The sequence below is a fragment of the Sminthopsis crassicaudata genome, chromosome 6 (genome assembly GCF_048593235.1).
Source record: "Sminthopsis crassicaudata isolate SCR6 chromosome 6, ASM4859323v1, whole genome shotgun sequence".
Classification (NCBI taxonomy): Eukaryota; Metazoa; Chordata; class Mammalia; order Dasyuromorphia; family Dasyuridae; genus Sminthopsis; species Sminthopsis crassicaudata.
In genome coordinates, this window is record NC_133622.1 from 68,319,507 (window position 1) to 68,342,218 (window position 22,712).

Genomic DNA, 22,712 nt, shown 5'->3' on the forward strand with positions numbered 1-22,712 from the left:
CAATTGGGGTTAAGTGACTCGCCCAGGGTCACACAGCTAAGAAATATTACCATGTATTTTTTTAAAATGTATTCTGTGTATACACATATTGAAACCAGGGGGTTCTACTCTATCCCTTCACATGTTTGTACCCCAGCATCTAACACATTCATTCATTTATGTCTGAAGCCTCTGTGTCTGGCACATAGTAGACATTTGCATGATTATTGATTAATCATAGAAGCAGCCTTTGAAACCCAGACCTTCTGCCGCACACGTGCCCCTGCTCGGCACCTGTCTGGTCTGTGCCTGTGACTCTTTAACTCTGTCTCTCGACAGTTTTCATGAGACTCAGTGCTAAGGCCAGGGGCAGTTACTGGGAGGATCAGGTAGCACCAGGTTGCTAGTTCCACTCCCTCATTAATGATTTAACAAGTAGTGTCACATGGACGCTGAGTACGGGGAGATGGGGGGGACAACTATCTCCCTTTCTGCCATTTTCTCCCTCCACTGGCTTGCACACTGAAGCAAGATGGACAGTTCTTGCAAAGTGGAGGAGGATAGCACCTTCACCAACATTTCCCTGACAGATGATACAGGTAGGGAATACATGATGGGGTGGGGGTGGGACTAAAACCCAAGTAAATTCCAAAGATTACACCGTCCGAAGAGTCCCAAGGTGATCTCTCTCTCTTGCCTGCAGAGTGATTTTGAAAGCACTTGTCAAGCCTTCTCATGTTATGTGTGCGGATCAGGGTTTGACTCTTGTGAGGGGGTGGTGGGAGTACATGAATTCTGGGGGGAGAACAGTGAGGGATATTATGAATGTCAAGTGGCAGCACCATGTACCGGAAAACCCTAATACCCCTTCTGATTTATTGAGAAAGTGAAAGAACAATATATATCATGTTGGGTGACCTTGCTTTTATTTTACTTTTTTTTGCTTAGAGAAATAGATTAGACTGCAGGGCTTCTTAAACTTTTTCTACTTCACAACCCCCTTTTCACCTGATAAATTTTTACACAACCCTGGGTCTATAGATATAGAAATCAAATAGATATAGATATAGATAATAAATCATAATTTTTACCTAGGATATACTATACTATAAGATATTTAATATGTATGGGAATGCCTGCCATCTAGAGGAGGGGGCGGAGGGAAGGAGGGGAAAAACTTGGAACAGAAGGGAGCACAAGGGATAATATTGTAAAAAAAAAAAATTACCTATGCATATGTACTGTCAAAGAAAATATTATAATTATAAAAATTAATAAAAATAAAATAAAATCAATCAATCATAATTTTGCAAGCCCCACATTCAGTTACAAGATCCCGTATAGAGACACGATCCACAGTTTAAAAAGTTGGGAACTAAAGTAAGAAATTGCTATTTCCATTTACACAAAGACAAAAGTCCATCTAGGATCATAGATTTAAAACTAAAAGGAAACCTAAAGGCTTTCCAATGCAGCCTGCAAATTTTACAAGTTAGGAAACTGAGGCCCAGAAAATTTGAGTGACTAGATCAGAATCATAAGTCATAGCAGCAGAAGGAATTAATGGTAAAATTTGAGTCCAGGCTCTTTAATTCTAGAGTGAGTGTTCTTTCCATGGTACCATGGTACCATACTGCATCTCAATAAAACAGGGAGAGGAACAGACAGAGCAATTCATTTCTTAACCATTTCTAAGAGAAGATACTAGAGGGAAAAAAGGGTTTTAGACCTCTAACTTTATAAAATAAACAATAACATGAAAAAAGGGAACATGTTCATTGTTGTATATAAATCATGAACTGGGAAACAAGATGGCAAAGTAGAGAGTTCAAATCCTATGGTTGCCTTTGATGAAGGATCATAAATAATTTTGAGCCTCCGTTACTTTCTATACTAAAATAATAGATCAGTGTGGTATGGTAGATAGAATTCTGGGCTTGGAGTCAGGAAGATCAGGATTCCAGGGGCTGCTTCTGACATATGACCCTTGCAGATCATCAACCTGTCTTAAAATCCTTATCTGTGGGATCGGAAGAATAATTGCACCTTTCTGCCAGTAAGATAAGAGAGATTTGTAAAGTGCTTTAACTAAAATCCCATCTTCCACTAGAAGCTTTCTGCAACCTTCCCCCCTTCATTCCAGAGCCTTCCTTCTGTTAATTATTTCCTATTTATCCTGTATATAGCTTACTTTGTATGTATCTGTTTACGTTGTCTCTCCTATTAGAAGGGATTTTCCTTTGACTCTTGTGTCTCCAGCCCTTAGTACAATAGCCCATAGAAGATGTTCAGTAAATGTTTATTGATTAAGTGATCATAAGCCTTAAATCATTGCTAGTTATGATAGTTAAGTCTCATAGCTTGCATCTGTATTAGTGAATGGAGTTCCCACACTGGGGAGTTTCTAAAGCTAACAAAACCTCAGAGCCTTCAGATATTTAAGTAAAATGAACATAATAATACCTGGAGCACCTGCCTCATTGGGCTGCTGGAAAGACCAAATGACAAACTTGAAAAATTTAAAATATGCTCAAGTAAATGCATGTTAAGGATGCTTCCAGTTAGTTTTGGAACTCATTGAGTTGTCTGGGGAGCAAAGCTTTGCTAAATTGAATGAAGGGAAAGGGGAAAATGTGGAAATGGTTCTTAAAAAGCATATCTAGAGGGAATATGAATAAAAATAGCTAGCACTAATATAGAGATTTAATGTTTTCAAAGTATTTTATGTTGGTAAAGCATATATACATTTTTCCTTTTACAACAATAGAATAGGAATTCTATCATTATATGCTATTATATGCTGTATATATGTTATATGTTATGATATATGATTATCCCCATTTCACAAATGAGGAAACTGAGGAACAGAAAAGTTAAATGATTTGTGTGTGAGGCAAAATCTGAACTCAGAGCTTCCTAAATCCAAGTCCCATACTCTATGCTCCTTACCACCTGGCTACCTCTTTGTTGTTATTCAACATAAATAAAAATAAAACGCACTGTGTAAGTGAAGATTATCAACTCGGAATGCCCGGAACTAGTTAAATGGACAGGTCCAGGGAATAGTTAATAATGTTTAGATGCTCATTTAGGAGAAGATCTCCAAGCAGAATCCTCCAGGGCTCTGTCCTGCACCTTCTACTATTAAATTTAATTACCAAGGACTAAATAAAGACAAATGAGCTTACTTCTCATATTTGCAAATAACACAAAAATGGGTGGGATAGCTAATAAATGAGGTAGTTGGAATTTTTAAAAAAATAGAGTATTGGGCTAAGTCAACAAAGAAAAAATCTAAACTTTTACACCATGGCTAATATGTATGAAAAAGCATAACTCCACCATAGTGAACAATATCTGGGGATTTTTAGTTCAATGTGAATCAACAGTATGAGATGGCAGACCAACAAGCTAATTTAGCCTCCAGTTGCATGGAGAGAACTTCCAGGAACGAGGAGGTGAGAATTCTGTCTCCTCTGCTCTGGTCAGAGTACAGCTGGGATATCAGATTCAGTTCTGGCCACTACACGATAGGAAGGACATTGATAACTTGAGGTCATCCAGAGAGAGACAACTGGGATTCTGACGGGCTTCACCATGGTGCCTCCTGAGATTCAGGGAAGGAAGTGAGCCCGTTCAGCTGGGGAATTGAAGCTTGGCGGATGAGGGAAGATGTGACAGCTGTCTTCCCAGGAACAGCTGTCATATGAGAGAGGGTTTCAACTTGTTCTACTTGGCTTCCAAGGGCAGAACAGGGAGCCACGGGTAGAAGTTGGAGAGGGGCAGATTTGGGTTTGATGTCAGGAAAAACTTCACGCCAATGAGAGCTCTCCACAAGTGGAATGGGTTGCTTGGGAAATTTGGGGCTCTCCCTCTCTCCTTGGTGACCATCTGATCAAGACTGGATGTCCAGAAAATGCCATTCTACACAGGGAGAGAACTCTGGCCACAAATAGTACCATAATTTTGCTATTGTTTTCTGCAACATGGCTAAAATGGAAATATATTTTGCATGATTTCACATGTATAATTGATACTATATTGTTTGTCTTCTCAAGATATGGGAGAAAGACTTGAAGGAGGGAGAAAATTTGGAACCCCACAAAAAAATTTTAATGTTAAAAAAAAATCAGATGGCCACCAGTAGAGGGATTCTCTCCAGGAAACTCTTTTTAAGGATGGCCATTGACAAAATGGCCATGGAGTTCGTCTCCTTTTTCATCATTTTGGCTACAATCATTCATAGTTCAGCAAAACAAATTCCGACATTGACCATATCTGAAAATACATTTCTCTTTTTCTGCTTTTTAGGTTCACAGCAGCTTTGTTAATAGGGGGACTGCATGTATCACCTTTTGTCTTTTGAGTGTGAGGTTTATCATAGCATTGACCAGGGTTCTGAAGTCCTGAAAGTCGTTTTTCTCACCTAATGCTATCATTGTATAAATTGTTCCCTTGGTTCTGTTTGGCCTTAGCTCATGGAGATGTCGTTCCCAGTCTATGCTGAAGTCCTTCTGGCACTGATGTTCTTAGATTTGTTGATCTTGAGACCGTGCGCTGGAGCGAACTATAACATTTCCAGTAGAAGCATTTACACTTCAGAGATCATCAAATGCTACAAATTAGAACTTTATTTATTATTTTTTGCAACATGGCTAAAATGGAAATATATTTTGAAAGTGTTGGAGAAAATATTAGGCAGATTAAATAAGTGCATGTCCTGCCCCCCCTTTTTTTCTTCAGATCCAAGTTGTTAAACATTTATCAGCACAGTCTATATACACTCCAACTTAGTTGGACAGAGGGATGGTTTTATGTGGATGTATGTATATAGTTGGGGGAGAGGGGGAGAGCATGTTGTATCAAAATTTCATAGAGTCTTCTTCCCAAGCAAAGAGGGTACTGATTTCAATTAACAGAGAAAAAAGCCATGAATATTTTACATCGATTGCTCTTTCCTAATGTGGACATTTCTCCACTTTCTCTCTAAATGCTCAGATTCAAATGGGCTTTTTCTAAAGTGCACCAGACAATTAGCACCAATGACCTAGGGATGAGGATCCCTACAAACATGATGGGGGAGGGAAAAGGAGTCAAAGGGAGCCATTTTCAGCCTTTATGAGGGAGAAAAAAAATAAATGCAGACTAATGGGGCTACAGAAGCAGTGGGATACTCCTGACCTTAACAGGCTCCCACCAGGATGGGCTCCGCCACAGAAGAGGCAAAGGCCAAAGGGAGATCTACACTTAGGAGCAATGGAAGGTAATTTGGAGACTGGGAGGATAGTCGATGAGGGTGCAATTAAATCCAAGCTTCCTACTCCATCTCAGAAAAGGCCGTTCCTAAATGCCATAAAAGGCCGTTTTGGCTGGTAAATTAGTCATTCCAGACCTAACATCCTTCTTGCTTTCCACTAGGATTTCTCCTTTCCTCTTATTTTGCTTCATCCCTCCTCATCACCCATCATCCTCAGACCTCTTTTGTTTTCTGTTCAGTACTTATAACATTGGAATTTCAAAATCTGGTCTAATTCCTTCACTTTGTAGAAAAAGGAACTGAGACCCATAAAGTTCAAGTAACTTGCTCCGATAATAACTGACAGAATCAAGATTCAGGCCCAATTTTTCTAACTCTAAACCCAGTGATCTTTCCTCACAAGAGTTTCTACTTATAAAAAAAAAATCAGAATAGTAATTATAATTGACATTTACATATCACTTTGAGGTTTGTAAAGTGCTTTTACACACATTATCTCATTTAGTTTAGTGACACCTTTGGTAGGTAATTGTTATAGATGCTTTTTTCTCTGTAGGCACAAGGATGGCTATCTTTGGGTGGTCTCTAAGAGGAAACTGAGTGTTTATAAGATATATAATGTCATATTATGACTTGCTTAGTTGAGACTTGCCTGGGATCAATGAGGCAGGATTCAGATACGGCCTCCCCACTCTGATTCTAGTCCTTTATATTTAGAAGCTTTTTTCTGTGCTGCCTCATCCTTTCCCCCTGAAAAATATTCCTTTTATTTTATTCACTTGTTTGTTTAGACCATGGAGACTAACATGGGGAGTCTCAAAATTAAACATCTTCAGAAAGGATAAGAAGCAGTATTGCCTTGGATTTATGAGTGGTGGTATAGACAATGAGGTGAAATGCCCAAAGACACAGGGGAACAGACTCCATAGGAAAATCGTGTGAGAGGTATAAGGGATCCCAAAGGACATCTACTTCATCCCAGAAATTATAGATGAAAAAAATAAGGTTCAAAGTCTGTCATCAACAAGCATTTATTAAGGGTCTACTACATGTAAAGCACTGTGCTACGTTCTGGAGACACACAAAAGATGGTCCTTGAGTTCAAGGAGTTCACAGTCTAATGGAAGACGTAATATGAAAATAACCAAGTACAAATAAGATACATATAGGACAAATTGGAGATAAGATCAAAGATTTTTCTTGATTTGCTTAATACCATATCTAGTTAGTGGCAAAGCTAGATCACCTTCCAGAACTGCCAGATATTGGAATTCCCTCAGCCAATGCAAGTCAGCACCAGTTCTGCAACTTGTAATCTTCGAGAGTTGCCCATAAGTCAGTGACTTTTCCTGTGACACATAAGATTTAACCAAAATCTTCCTGATGTGGGGGCTAGCTCTCTGTCAATTATACCATGCAATTTCTCATTTCAGTCAGGTCTGACTCTTCATGTCCCCATTTGGAGTGTTTTTAGCCAAGATACTGGAGGGGTTTCCCATTCCTTTTCCAGCTCGTTTTACAGATGAGGAAACTGAGGCAAATAGCGATATCTGATTTGCTTAGTGTCACACAGCTAGTAAGTACCTGAGGCTGGTTTTAAATTCAGATCTTCCTGACTCCAGGACTGGTGCTCTATCCACTGTGCCACCTAGCGGCCCTTCATTAGGAAATCTGATATTTTAAAATAGATAGGTGTCAAGTTATGGCCAAAAAGGAAGTTTTTCTAGTAGGGCTTGAACTCAGGGTAGCTGTTTGTTAGAACAAAAAAAAAAAAAAAAAAAAACCTTAAGTAATAAAGACCTGATTTTTTTTATTCCTAGTAGTTCACTGGAGCTGAATATAAGAAAAGCCTAAAATTAATTAGCTTTGCCCTCTTGCTTACCTATCAGGAACTAACAGAATGTAAGCTTCTTGAGGGTAGGGGATTATTTATAACACCAGCATTTAGTGTGTGCTTGGCACATAGTAGGGCCTAATAAATGCTTGTAGATTGATTGATCCCAGTTTTAGAACTACAAGCTGGGATTTGAACCCAAAGTTCCAGATCTTATAATTAGTCAATCACTTGCACAGGTACATGTAGACAATAGTGTCTCTATACTTTTCCTGTTCAATTCTTTCCCATATCATAAGTTTATAGAATAAGAGCTGAAAGGGACCTTAGAGGTCATTTAGTTCAATATTATCATCTTATAAAGGAGAAAAAATGAATTCTGAAGAAGGAAAATTACTTGCTCAGGACCACAGAGATGTTAAGAGGTAGAGCCACCATCAGGGAAGCTTTCATAATTGATCCACTCAGTACCCAGGAAACCTTACTCTGATTCTTAAAGGACCCATTTTTGTCCCTTATTCCCCCTACACTTTTTTCCAATCATATATACCCTTGACACTGACTTATAGACCACGATTTTCCATCCCTCCCCTCTATTAGAGCTTAAGAAATAGAGTTCTAATACAATGTAGGAGCCATAGTTCCCAATCTTTTGAAATGATTTATAGTGACTAGACCTGAAGTTATATTATTGAATGTCTTCTAAAACTCTTCCCTACATCACTTTCTCTTCCCTGTAAGTTCTCATCTATATATCAGTCATATATATATATATATGTATATATATATATATATATATATATATATTAGTTATCATCTCTATAGATGACTCCCAATTTTCTATGATTTCTAGTCCTATATCCCCAATCAATCAGTTATTAAGCATCACTATGAGGGAGATAGTTACAAAAAAATGATGTCAAATATACTCACAGCAGTTTATATTCAAATAGGGAGACAATTATATATAAAAATATAAAAAGTTAACAAACTCATATAAAAAGTACTTAAATACAAGGCATTTTGAGAAAGGAGAGGCCTCAGAATTTGGAGGAATCAAGAAAGGCTCCATGAAAGAATATGGCACCTAAGAAACATCTTAAAGGAAGAGGAGAGCTCTGTCAGGTAGAGGGAAGGTGAGGGTGCATCCCAGACAAAGGGGATGCACAGTGCAAAGGCTTGATTACAGAAGATGGAGTGTTGTGTGTAGGGAACCAAGAAAAGACTGGAGTGGCTGGATCAGAGAGTGGAGGAGACAGAGAAATATCCAGAAAGATAGATTGTGGCCAATCAATACAGGGCTTAAAAACTAAATAGACGGGTTTATATTTTATCCTAAATGCAACAGGAAACTATCTAGAGTTAGATATATAGGGGAGTCCCGTGGTAAGATCTGTGTTTAAAAAATCACTTTGATAGCAGTGTGTAGGATGAATTGTAATGGGCAAATATTTGAGATAGGGATGCTAATTGGAAGCACATTGCAATAATCTAGGAAAGATACAATGAGGGTTTAAATCAAGATACTTTCCATGTGAGCAGAGAGAAAGGGTTAGATGTAAGAGATGTTGTAAAGTTCAAAATGAATATTTGGCAATTGCCTGGACACATCAGGTCAGAGTCAGATAATATTGAGGTTATGAACCTTGGGATTTGGAAGGATGGTGGTGCCTTAAATCAAGGTAGGGAAATTTGGAAGAGAGGAGGGTTGAAGGGAAATATAATGAGTTATTTTGGACTTAGGGTTACTGTACCATAATTTGTTACATGTATTCCTCTGTGAATCATATGTGTAGAGATGAGAATTAAACCCATGGAAGTTGATGAGGTTACCAATGCAAGATGGAAGAAGAAGTGAAAGGTCCATGAGGGACCTTGGGGAACAGCTATAGATCATCCAGTGTGACCTGAATCTACTATCCCTTTATCTCTGCATCATCCACCTGCTGTAACTTTCCATGTGGATGTTCTATTAGCATGTCAAACTCAACTAATACTATATATATCCCCAATATTCAGGCTCACAGTCTGGAAACCTCTGTTTCTTCCTTCTCCATCACTCCCTTAATTCAACCAATTACCAATTCCTATCAATTCTAACTTCAAAATACCTCATCATCCATCTCCTCCTCTTTACTTACGCTGCCCCGACTCTAGTTTAGGCCCTTGAGACTATGGCTTGAGAGTCCAAAAAAGGACTAATCTATCCTTTACACAGCTGCCAACATAATCTTCCTACGTTTTCAGAGGAAGAAACTCATGCAAACTCAACAGCTGGAAGGACCCTTAAAAATCATCTTATCCAATTTTCTCACTTTACAGGTGAGGAACTATTTGTGGATGTGTTATACCTGCCTCCATTAGATAGTAGATTCCTTGAGAGCAGGTACTGTGCCATTTTCCATCTTCATAACCTTAGCAGCTAAATATGGTGCCTTTTACATAGCAGGTGCTTAATTAATGTTTGTTCAGTTGAATTAAGAATTGTTAATCCCAGCTTCTTAAACCTTACATGGGTCTCATAACTGAATGTGGGGATTGCAAAATTTTGATTTGTTATCAGTAAATGTTTGATTTGTATACCTCTTTTATATACCCATGTCACACAGAAAATTTCTCAGGAGGAAAGAGGTCATGAGGGGAAAAAGTTTTAGAAGCTTTGATGTAAGCATCCTGTGGCCTGTGCTAAACATTGCCAGAAGATGGAAGATCCTCCTATTCCAGCTTGGTCCTTTGCACTTTTAAAGACACAATTAATTCTCAGCTACTCAGATACCAATTATTCTTGTCCATAGATTTCCCTGGCCCATTCCCTATCTCTTTTCTTCTTTATCTAGAGTTAGTGGGCAAAAACGGAGAGGAGGGCTCTTATTAGTTCTGGGGAAAGTTTTGTTTGATGAGGATTGAAGGCATTAGCTAAAATGAAGCTTTGGGATTATCAGCGGATTTCATTTATCCAAGCACTCCTTTCCAGCTTGCATAGAGGAGTTAATAACTCCTTTATCTAATAACTCCCAGTTTTACAACACTCTGTATTCTAAGGCAGGCTGGTGTAATATGTAGACAGAAGGTTTTGGAAAGAATAGTCCTGGATTCAAGGCCTGCCCCTGACACATATCTGTTTTGTCTTCCTAGATAAATTGCATAACATCTCCATGTTCTAGATTCTAAGACTCCATGTTCTAGGACTCTAAGTTATAGGATGTTGACCTGAATTAGTAGAAGAAATTTCTTCCCCTTATACTAATGCAATCACCAGTTCAGTCCCTTATCCTTATGATCAAATAGATTATTTTGTAAAAATGGCATTTTGGAGCTCAAAACATGTTCCTATAAAAACAATGTTATAATTAATGCTTGGGTTCCCCACTTAGTACACCAAAGTTAGTTGAATAAGCACCCACTTCCTACAGGAAACCTTCCTCACCCAATGTCTCTTAATTCCAGTGCCTTCTCTCTATTTATCATTTCCTAGCTATCCTGTATATAGTTTGCTTTATACATGTTCTTTTGCATGTTGTCTCCCCTATTCGGTTTTAAGCTCCTTGAAGGCAAAGGCTGTTTTTGTCTCTTTGTGTATTCCCAGTATTTAGCACAATGTACCCAGTATACAGTAGACATTTAATAGATGTTAATTGATTGATTGATTGAGAACACAGTGAAAATTCCCTACCCCACTCCCAATAAGGACATCTGTAACCCCCTTTGAAAAGCTCTGAGAAGAACCATCTGCCATCTTTCAAACAAACAAAAGATTGAACAACAGTACCTGAATTTGTTGTCTCTAAAAGGAAAACAATTTTTAAAAGGAAGTATTAAGATGCTGTGTCCCTTTTCTTCTGTCAATTATATTTTATCTATCATTATCTATCATAACATGGGCTAAGGATGGAAATGGACTTGCAGCTTCTGAGCAGTCAGTGCCCTATAATTATTGGTGAAGAGGAAGAGACTTTTCTTTGCTGATGGTGAATAAAACCAAGGTATGTCAGCCAGAGCAGGATCCTCTGGGTCTGCCCTACTGCATGGCCACAGGGGAGATCTGGGCACATCTCTGGACTTCTCTGAGACTCAGTTTTTTCCTCTGTAAAATGGGGATGGTAATAATAATACCTACCTCACAAAGTTGTTGTGAGACTCAAATGAGATGATGTAGGTAAAGTGCTTTATGAATCTTAATTTTCCACATAAATATGAGACATTTCCAAGCAGAAAATAATAAAAAATTATTTTCATAGCTCCTTAAGATTTGCAAAAAAGTTTGCCTACATTATCACATGAGCCTTATAAGAGTCCTGTGAAGGGGTCACTATAATTCCTCCCATTTTACAGATGGAAGAAACTTAATTACAGAGAGGTAAGTTGAATTGTTCAGTATCACACAACCAATAGGTAAAGGAGATGCTCTTATCATCCCCATTTTGCAGATGCAGAAACCAAGGCACAGAAAAGTTCATTTAACTGCCCACTGGAGAAAGGATTTGAAGCTAACTCTCCCAATTTATCCGTTCCAGTACCCTGAAGTTCTTAACCCAGGGAGGGCAAAAGTCTGTGAACTTGTTATTGTTATTTTTAATATCTTAATATTTCAATATGATTTTTTTATTTTTAAATGTCATTCTGAGAAGAGATCCATAGGCCTTCCAAACTGCTAAAGGGACCTATGATGAACCAAAAAGATTTAGAATCCCTGTTTTAGTATCTTTCTAGCAAGGACCAAAGAAGGTGGTAGATATTTTCTTGGAACAGACCAAGGAGGGAAAAAAATCCTGGCCTGTGTTGTATATATTCACACTTACTAAAATGGACATGACCATGATTATTACTTCAAAAGTCTATTCTGCCGTCCTTGAAGATGTTTAGAAAGATCAGCATTGGTACATTGGAAATGTTATTTTTAGCAAAGTTGAATAAATGTATTCATTTTGCTAGCAATGATAGGAAGTTTCAGGAAATCTTAATTGTCATTTGGGGATCCATAGACACAGTTAATGACTTGAGTAAAGTAAAACTGAGTGTTCCTGTAAGCTGACCACACTATGGGCAGAATGGCATTGGGGAGCCATCTCTGGCCTGGCAACATGCCTTCGAGACTTAACATAAAGAGACCAGATAAGAACAATTCAGAATTATTTAGGAGAAGAGTTGTGGTGTTGTCCCTCTCAAAATTATAAGCATTCTTTGTTGGATAAATCTCCAATCAGAAGAAATCCACTTAACTATAAAATAATATAATAATATATTATATATATAATGCACATAATACATAATAAATTATATCTAATAATATAATATAAATTTATGTTATATATTACTTAATTATAATATAACATAATAAGAGTTTTAATAAACCAAGAAGTTGAATAGTAAGGTCATACATAAGGCATTGCTTAAATATTTCTGATAATATAAAACGCTTTTTAATTTTCCCATCAAGAAATGATGAGATTTCAAACAATAATAATAGTTAGCATTTATGTAGTTCCTAAAGATTTGCCGAGTGCTTTATATTTGTTATCTTTTTTGAGCCTGATAACCACCCTGTGAGGTAAGTATTCTTATTATCTCCATTTTTGATGAGGAAGCAGAGACTGAGAGAAATGAAATGATTTGCTCTGGTTTTCACAGCTAGTAAGTAAATGCCAGAGGCAGGGTTCGAGTCTGGAAATCCTTACTCAAAGTACTGAAAGTAATTTAATCTTGGTTTTTGTTTGCTTTCTGAAACAAAGCCATTCAGGGAGGGAAGAGGAAGTAATAGAGAAATTTTATCAATAATTTTCCCATTCTTTATTAGATTAAATAAAAATAAGTGGAGACAAATAGATGGCACAGTGAATAGAGCACCAGCTCGGAAGTCAAGAGGACCTGAGTTCAAATCTTAATATTTTCTAGCTGTGTGACCCTGGGCAAGTCACTTAACCCCAATTGCCTAGCATAAAAACAAAAACAACAATACTTGCTCTCTATACCTGACAGAGTTGTTCTGAGGTACATACCTAGAAAGCAAGATGATAGAATCATTTTCAAGGTCATCTAGGTCAACCATCTTCTTTTTACAGCTGAGGAAACTGAGCCCCAGCAAGCTTAGGTAGCCTGCTTGTGGTCTAGTTCATAGCAGAATTCAAGTCCAGATCTTATGATTCCAAACCCAATGTTTTTTCACTATACCACGCTGTCCCTTCAAGGGCAGCTAAGTGATTCAGTGGATTCAGTGCTGGGTCTGGAGTTAGGAAGACAACTTCCAGAGCCTGAGTTTAGATCTAGCTTCAGATACTAACCTTACCCCTATTTGCCTCAGTTTCCTTATCTGTCAAATTAGCTGGGGAAGGAAATGGCAAATCACTCCAGTATCTTTGGCAAGAAAATCCCAAATGGGGACATGAAGAGTCAGACATGACTAAAGTACAAACTTAAAAGTATTTTGGGAGTGTAAACCACTGAGCTATGAATAAGCACATAGGTGAGGTCAACAGGCAGTTTATAATCAAACTGGCCATGAAAAGCCGCTAAGAGCTAACAGCGAGGATGATGGGAAACTCAGGATTTGCCTTCAGCAAGGATGGAAGGCAGAGGCAATCTTGCAGTGATCTGCACAGAATACATAAAATCTGCCTTTCTTTTATGAATAAGTGCACACTGTGGGCAAATTACGAGCTGATTTCTCTTCTAAAAGGGAAAGTTAGGAGATAAAAAGCCACCTTCCCACTCTCTGGATAATTAGGGAAAGAAAGAATTGTGCCTTGAAAAAATGAGTCAAGGTGTGAATGTAAAAACAAGTCAGTTAGGTAGCATTTAGTAAGCACCTAACTACTTGCCAGAAACTGGATTATCACTAGAGATATAAAGGAAGGCAAAAGATAAGTCCTACTCTTAAAGAGCTCCCAGTCTAATGGACAAGGCACTATGCAAACTGCTGTGTACAAAGGAGTTAGCCACAGGATAAATCAGGGGTGATTCCTGAGGGAAAGAATCAAGGAGGACTGAGAGGATGTCTTTCCAAGGAAGAAAAAAATCACTTCTGAGAGAAAAGAGAAAGGAAGACCAGAGAGCAGACAGAAAGGAAGAAAGAAAGAAAAGATAGTCGAAATTTAAAACTAACACATGAGACTTAACAAGATTCCTTGTAAGAGGTAATAAGGGTGATAATATGGCTCAATGACCCGCTAATTAGTCTTACCAACTGAAGCATAAAATGAGCCTATGTATGCAGCCTGAGCTTCCTATGTATCATCAGTCTATGCAATTATCCCTTTTCTCCTCATCAGACAGAATTCGTTTTCTTTGTGTCTTCACAATTTCCTCCTGGAGAACTTTGCATTCCTCCCAGGCTGCCTTCCCCAGGGAACATGTATTCAGAGGGAAGAGCATCAAGGTTGGAGTGCGGCTGTCATTCTGTGATAGGAAATTAGAACATGTTTTCATGTAGGAACAATGCTGCTTCTGAAGTTGCTCTAATATAGACAATCCTCCTCTTTTACTACTGAATTCAATACCTTGGTAGTCCAGCTGTCACTTATAAAACTATTTTTAGGAGAAACAGCTGAGTTCCCAACAACTGTCCCTCACACAAATTCTTGAATTACAACATTTTCCCTAATTGAGGACTACAGATGAAGCAAAAGTCCCTTTCACCTTTCACCTGTGATCCTAATAAAAGCATCCTCTGCAAAATGAGCCCCCAAAAGGGTTGAGTTTGCTGAGGTTTGGGGCTTTTGATAGAACAAATTTCATTACAGGCTCTGATTTAAGACTCATTATGTCCATGATAGGTCATTGATCACTAATATAGGGCAAGAAGGAGCTTTGAAAAGTTCAATCCCCAAATTTTAAATTTGAGGAAACTGAGACCCACCCACTCCTGCCAGGGCCCCACTTAGAAACAAAGGGGAGGAGAGAGAGAAAAACGAATGACCAAACACTAAGATCCTGAATGTGAAGGTCCCACAGATAGTAAGGGACAGAGCCAAATTCTTTAATTCCAAAACTGAAGTCCTCTGACTCTAAATTCAGCATTCTTCCATTGACATCATATGCATTCTGTACAGGGTGTCCCAAATGTCTTAGTACCATTTTAAGCCATTAAAAGCTTAATAAAAAGCTTCAAGGCCTTAAAGCTGAATAAAAACTTTGGTTTTTAAAATTTTGATTAAATTTATTTATTAGTTTGGGGCATTTACTTTGGTAAAAATTTGATTTCCAATTTTTCTCCCTCTTTCCTTTTCCCTCCCCAAGGAGTTACGCATGTACTGTCTTATTTAAAATATTTCCACATTAGTCATGTTGTGAAAGAAGAAACAGAACAAAAAGAAAAAACCACAAGAAAGAAAAAACAATAGTGAAAATATTATGTTTTGGTCTGCATTCAGACTCCATAGTTCTCTCTCTGGATGGAGACTTCATTTTCCATCATGAGTCTCTTACAATGGTCTTAAATCATTGGACACCTAAGATGAGCAAATTCTATCATACCTGATTATCCACAAAATGTTTGCTGTTACTGTGTACAAGATTCTCTTGGTTCTGCTCACTTCACTCAGGATCAGTTCATGTAAGTCTTTCCATATTTTTCCAAAATCTACCTGCTCATCATTTCTTATAAAACAGTAATTGAATAAAAATTTTAATAGCTAAAAAATGGCATTAAGACTTTTGGTACCCCATATTTCAAAAGTGTTTTTTATTGTTGTAGCAATGTTCACCTGCAAAGAAGTAGTCCAGCTCAATGGATAAAATACTAAGCTTAGTATTAAAAACTAAGCTTAGTAGTAGATTTCATAACCTATAGTGCTTACTGTACCTTCTCAGAATTATGTTTTTAAATGCAGAAAGTTTTATATCAGGTATCAAATTTCAAAAAGAAAGTTCCTGGATTCCAACTGAAGTACTTTGAAAGAGAAAAGAATAATGAAAACACAGCCTTTTAAAACCACATTTATTCTCTTGCTATTGTCTTCTTTCTCCTTAGTTTTAATCCACCATATCTTGTAGTTATTTTAAGGAAAACTTTAGTTTTTAAAGTTTTCTTAAATATGATCTTATTTTCAATATTTTGATTTGATGAATAGAGTTATAGAGTTACACCCACATCCAGAGCAAGAACTATGGAGACTAAATGCAGATTGAAGCATACTGCTTTTGCTTTTTAAAAAAATTGTTTTTTTTTCTTTCTTGTAGTTTTCCCCCCCTTGCTCAGATTCTTATTTCATAACATGACTAAGTATGGAAATATGTTCAACATGATTGTACATTCATAGACTATTTTAGATTGCTTGCTGTCTAAGGGAGGGAAGAAAAAAAGAGGGAGGGAAAAAATTTTGGAATTCAAAATTTTCCAAAAATAAATGTTGAAAATTATCTTTATTATCTATTATTTTAAAATTATCTTTAATGTAACTGGGAAAAAATACTATTAAGTGAGGGAAAAAAGAGTTGTAAGAGACATACAGGATGGAATATTGACTTGGAAACAAGAAAACCTGCATTCAAATCCTAATTCAAACACTCACCAGATATGTGGTTGACCTTTATAACTGCCATTAGGTTCAGTTTCCTCATCTGTAAAATGGATGTAATAACAGCAGCTACCTCACACTGTTATTGTTAAGATCATATGAGATAACATATGCAAAGTGCTTTGAAAATCTCAAAGCACCATAAAAATGCTAGCTAATATCATTGCCATCATCCTTTAAAGTCACCTTCTCTACCTCTACCTTTTTCTCCTGAATCTCTCAATTTCCTATGCCTTTGTTCAAATTGTTGTCTGTGCTTGGAATCACTTTTTTCATCCTCCTCAGCCTACTGAAATCTGATTCATTATTTAAGGCCCAGCTTTTTTTTTATTATATTAAATAGTATTTTATTTTTCCCCAGTTACATATCAAGAACAATTTAACATTCATTTTTATAAGATTTTGAGTTCCAGGTTTTTCTCTCTTTATCTGAAGATGGTAGAGTTTGATAGAGTTTATATGTGTGCTGTTATGTCATACATATTTCCATGTTGTGAAAGAAGAATCAGATCAAAAGAGTAAAAACAAAACAAACAAACAAAAAAAAAACACAAGAAAGAACGCAAGGTAATGGGCTGTTGCCTCAATTTCCAATTCTTGTTAAGGCCCAGTTTAAAAAGTCTTTCATCCCTATATTGACCCCGCCACATACACACCTTGATTTCTCCCATATAACTTGAGGCAGAAGTGAGCTGAGACTAGACAAGTCTAGCTCTCAATAGGATATTTATAATCCTATTATAACTGAGATGATGAATACCATTTATAAGTTTAGCCCTCCATGGTTTGCTATACACAATCATGTTATTGGTGTGAGGCAGGGGGATGGTGGCAGTGGTAGTGGAAACCTACCACTTTAGTCATTAAAAAATTAAAAATAAAATATGAAAATATAAATGAATGTGTCTTCTAAGATATTTGTAATGATTACTGCCTTTAAAGTGATGATGGTGCAATCAGTTAATTAAATCTACCTATATACAAATCTTTATATTACTTTATATCTGAATCTTCTCTTCCTAGCACAATATATTGCACATAACAAGTATTTGATAAAGACTTGTTCAATTGAATCTGGTTCATCCAAGTCATTTGTTCTTCCATTAATTCCACACTTTTCGCTCTCTTCTATGTTTACTCTTAATTTCTACATCCTCTTCTTCATATATCTGTTTCCCTTGCCTTTTTTCTACTCTTCTTCCTTTTCAATCATTTCTTTCTTCTCCCCTCCCATTTCTTTTCTCTTTCATTCATTAAGTACTTTTCATTCAAGTACAACATTTGCCAATTGAAAGGAACTCAGAGATTGTCTAGTCTAGTGGCAGAGAAGTGATGCCTTCAAGATCTCCCAGATAATAGATGGAAGGGGCGGGATGAAGTGCCCATTCCTCTCCTTTACTGTATCTTCCTGTCCCCTCTACTCTGACTTTTCCATTTTTCCCTTCACTTCTCCTTGCTAATCAAATTGGGTTTCTTGTTTCAGACTTTAAAGTTTTTACATACAAAAGAACCTCTTTTTTTTTTTAACCAATATTGCTAAGGAGTTCCCCTTTATTCCCTCAAAACCATCTCAGGAACAGAGATCTTCCTATTCAAGTCCCACTCTCAGGGGGATTCCCTTCAGTTGGAGAAGAGAGGAATAGGGGTGAAAGATACAGGCAGACCTGATGTTTTATTGTTATTAATTACTTGTGAACCCTAAAACGCCATCCCATGCCAGGAAATGATTCCTTCTCAGAGGGGCCAATAATACTGATAACAATAAGGATGAGGATGACAGCTACCATTTACACAGTGGGATCATGGTTGAGACTACACTTCCCCCTTCCTTCCCCACCTACTGTCAACTAGCTTCAACAGTCAGTGTTCCTGCTGAGGTCCATATTTTTCTCCCTCCATCCTTGTGGATCATGAGCAGTCATACTTCCTCTCATGTGCAAGTCTTCCCCTGAAGAACCCTGATATGCTGTCCTAAAGCCTCTCCAAGGGACGGCCAATCTGTGGAAGCCTTCCTCCGAGCTTCTGTACATCTCAGAAGTCCCAATAAAACAGCCAAGCCATTCATCTGTGGCCGCTTCCTCTTAGTCACTGAAGCTGAGCTTTCAGAATTCAGTTGTGGCTGTTAAAACCACATGTTCTATGGCTCTCATTGAAGAGACGTCTCAGGAAAGGGGGGAAAAGCTTAATCCTCGATCTAGTCAATCAGGAAAATTAGCATGCTGGATAGAACAGGGAATTAGAAGCTAGATGGGCTGAAGGCATAATCCCAGTTTAGTCACTGAGTGATTCCCCAATCCTGGCTGTGGTTGCATGACCCCGGGCCAGCCCTGTAACCAGAGTGTGTCTAATGTCAAGATAATCCTGCTTGACAGTGTTGGCGGGAGGACTGCTCAGAGCACCAGGCGTCTTGTCCAAAGGGGACACGAAAAAGGGTGGACGAGAGTGAAACAGTGACCAGAGTGCGCAGAAAGCCAGAGAATCAAGGTGCTGTGTCAGACTGAGCACTTGACAGGAGAGCTTGGGGCCACATATGCAAAAGGGTTTGGGCAGCCCTTGTTGTAGGGGCAAAGAACTGGAAACTGAGTGGATGCCCATCAATTGGAGAATGGCTGAATAAACTGTGGTATATGAATGTTATGGAACATTATTGTTCTGTAAGAAATGACCAGCAGGATGATTTCAGAGAGGCCTGGAGAGACTTACATGATCTGATGCTGAGTGAAATGAGCAGAACAGAAGAATATTGTATACTACAACAATAGGATTATGTGATGATTAGCTGTGATGGATGTGGCTCTTTTTAAAAAAAAAAATTCTTTTTAAAAATTCAAGTGTTTTATTTACAAAATATATACATGAGTAATTTTTCAACAGTGACCCTTGAAAAACCTTGTGTTCCAACTGTTCCCTTCCTTCCCCCCACTCCCTCCCCTAGATACATGTTAAATATGTTAAAATATATGTTAAATCCTATATATATATATATATGTATATATATATACATATTTATACTGTTATCTTGCTGCAAAGAAAAAAGTCAGCTCAAAAAGGAAGAAAAAAAAACTGAGAAAGAAAACAAAATGCAAGCAAACAACAAAAAGAATGAAAATGCTATGTTGTGGTCCACACTCAGTTCTGACAGTCCTCTATTTAGGTATAGATGGCTCTCTTCATCACTGAACAGTTGGAACTAGTTTAAATCATCTCATTGTTGAAGCTCTTTTCAACAGTGAGGTGATTCAATAGACTTGGGATGGAGAGAGACATCTGGAGACTGAATGTGGGTCACAAATTAGTGGCCTTACTCAGGCTTCAGTTTTCTCATCTATTAAATGGAAAAATGAGCAATTCCATCTTTTTAACAGTTGGTTTTAGTGGCAAATATGAATTATTGTTATTGTTATTGTTAGTCCAGGGCTCCTTCCAGTAACAAAGATCAACAACTCATGGATAACTTAAAGTCTTAGAGAATTGTTATAGTAGAAAAAATTTGGATCCCAAAGTTCTGATTTAAATGCTGGCTTTACTACCTGTCACAACTGTATGTCCTTGGCCAAATCAACCTCTCCGGACTCAGTTACTTCATCTGTAAAATAAGGAGGATCACCTAGATGACTGGGACATAAAGGGGATGTTTCAGTCCTACAGACCTATGATCCTGAGGTGTTAATATCACACAGCAAACATATGCCAAAGGTGAGCCTTAGACTAAGGCATTTCGGACTCCAAGGCTGGCCTGCTATCCACTGACGCGTGATACTTCTCAAACTGTCATTTAAGCAAGAACTATTATTATAGATTAATTATATTAAATTAGGGATTTGCCTTGAAATTGTAGACATTTTTTGAGGCTACAAGAGTTATTATAGAAATGAAGGTCAACTAGTCAGTATGGTGTTGTGAAAAAAAAAATGGGGGAAAAGGTACAAAAGAGAACATAGATCTAGCCCTCCCCATCTCAGCCTAATCTTCCTGGAAGATTGCTTCCATTGTGTCCCTCCATTGCTTAAGAACCTATAATGGTTTTCTATTTCCTATGATACTAAACTACTCTGGCCTGCCAACGTCTCCAAAATTTATTCTTTTAATCTAACTCCACAGTTCTTCTCCAACCTTATTCTGAACAGAACTCACCTTTGAGGTGAGTTGATCTCTCTCTCTCTCTTTTTTTTTTTTTTGCTTCCTAGATGCTTCATTCTTATTTGCTCCTTATCATGTCTTTGTTCATCTGCCAAATGAAAAACCCACCCATTTCAAGATCCTTCTTTGCTGAAACTTTTCTGAGAATTGCACTCCATAAAGCTCTCCTATTTTTCTGAATTTTCATAACTACATATTCATCCATATTCTGGTACTTGTGAGATTAGGGGACTTATCCACAGTCATACATAGCTAATATGTGGAAGAAGAAGGATCTTAATCAAGGTCTTCCTAATGATAAAGGTAGTTTCTTTTAATTAAGTGGATAGAACAGTGAGCATGGAGTCAGGAAGACCTTAAATCAATCTGGCTTCAGACACTTACTAGTTGTGTGATCCTGGGCAAGTCATTTAACTCCATTTGCTTCAGTTTACTCATCGGTAAAATGGGGATGGCAACAGCTTCAATCTCCAGGGTGGTAGTGAGCATCAAATGAAAGGATAATTGTAAAGAGCTTAGCACAATGCCTGGCACATAGTAGGTTCTATATAAATGTTAGCTATTGTGACTATGCCATGGTACTTTTTGTGCCATTTATACATCAACTATGTGTGTGTGTGTGTGTGCGTGTGTGTGTGTGTATACATATACATATTTTAATATTTGGAAAAATTGATTTTTTTCAAATACATTTAATTAGCACATAATTAAAATTTTCCAATGGATGATTTGCAACATAAGATTATAGATTTGGAGTTACAAACACCCAATAGTGTGTGATCTTAAATGCTGTAGCAATCCATTATTTCAACAGTAAAGTTAGAGGGTTAAATTAAGCATTTTTAAGTGCTTATATAGGTGCTAGTGGTTTAAAGTTATGTCTGACTTTTTGTGACCCCATTTTTCTTAACAGAAATATTAGAAGGATCTGCCATTTCCTTCTCCAGCTCATTTGACAGATGATGAAACTGAGACAAACAAGATGAAGTGACTTGTCCAGAGTCACACAGCTACTACTGTCTGAGACTGGATTTGAACTCAGGGAGATGAGTCTTCCTAACTCTAAGCCTGGCTCTCAGTGCACTATGGTACCGCCTAGCAGTCCTATACATTACCAGACATGGTGTTAAACACTGGGAATATTTTTTAAAAAAAAAGAACTAAAGAGACTGAATGTAGATAAATCAATAGATACAATGTTCACGTTTTTATTGTCTTAGAAAGTTGTCACGAGGCACTGAGATCTACCCCTGATCACACATAGCTAGCATGTATCAGAGTTAAAAACCGAACCCAAGTCTTTGCTGTCTCTTACACCATTCTGACTCATATGTTTCTATAGATTTTTCCAACAGTGATTTGCACATAGTTGACACTTGAAAAATATTTTTGAATGGATTTTCAATCCCAGACGATCAATTTCTTGTTGGAAGGGACTTGAGAGTCAAACTTGTCCAATTTTCTCATTTTACAGATGAGGAATGAAGTCCAGAGGGGTGGGTCATATGAATGATAAAGAGAAGATCAGAATTGGAATCCAGATTCTTTGGTTCCAGATTTCAGTTTCTTTCCCCCACTTTGCCTCTCAATGAGATTAGGGAGAAGACACTAAACACAGATTGCAAATATATGAATAATCAGGTGCAGTGGTGATGAGGGGGAATTGGGGAGGCAAGGGAAAGAGTGATTGAAAATAGGGAGCACAAAATAATTAAGAAATATCTCAATTAGGTGGCTTTAGGCTTCAAGGGAAAGTGGATTAAATGAACTTTTGGGGAAGGAACAAGATGTAGTTTGGCAATAGGAATGGGGTTTAGTTCCAGAGGGATAGAACAAGGGTGCACAGGGAAGAGAAAATAATTGATGGATGAAGTATGTATAAATGGGAATACAGCTGGCAATCAGGGGACTTAGGAATTGAATGTTAATAAATGGAAGTCTTCAAAATTTATGACCAGCAGGTTTCATTTGGTGTAAGAAACAATTGGAA

At 37.6% G+C, this 22,712-nt stretch overlaps 1 protein-coding gene across 1 annotated transcript in view; it reads left to right on the forward strand.

The window, feature by feature from the left end:
- Window positions 1–433: 433 nt before the first annotated feature.
- Window positions 434–22,712, forward strand: part of SCOC (short coiled-coil protein) — a 51,814-nt gene continuing 29,535 nt past the window's right edge. Inside the window, exon 1 of the mRNA XM_074276701.1 lies at window positions 434–578. Coding sequence (XP_074132802.1) covers window positions 512–578 — 67 coding nt within the window. The 5' untranslated portion in view covers window positions 434–511. The remainder of the gene's footprint in view (window positions 579–22,712) is intronic.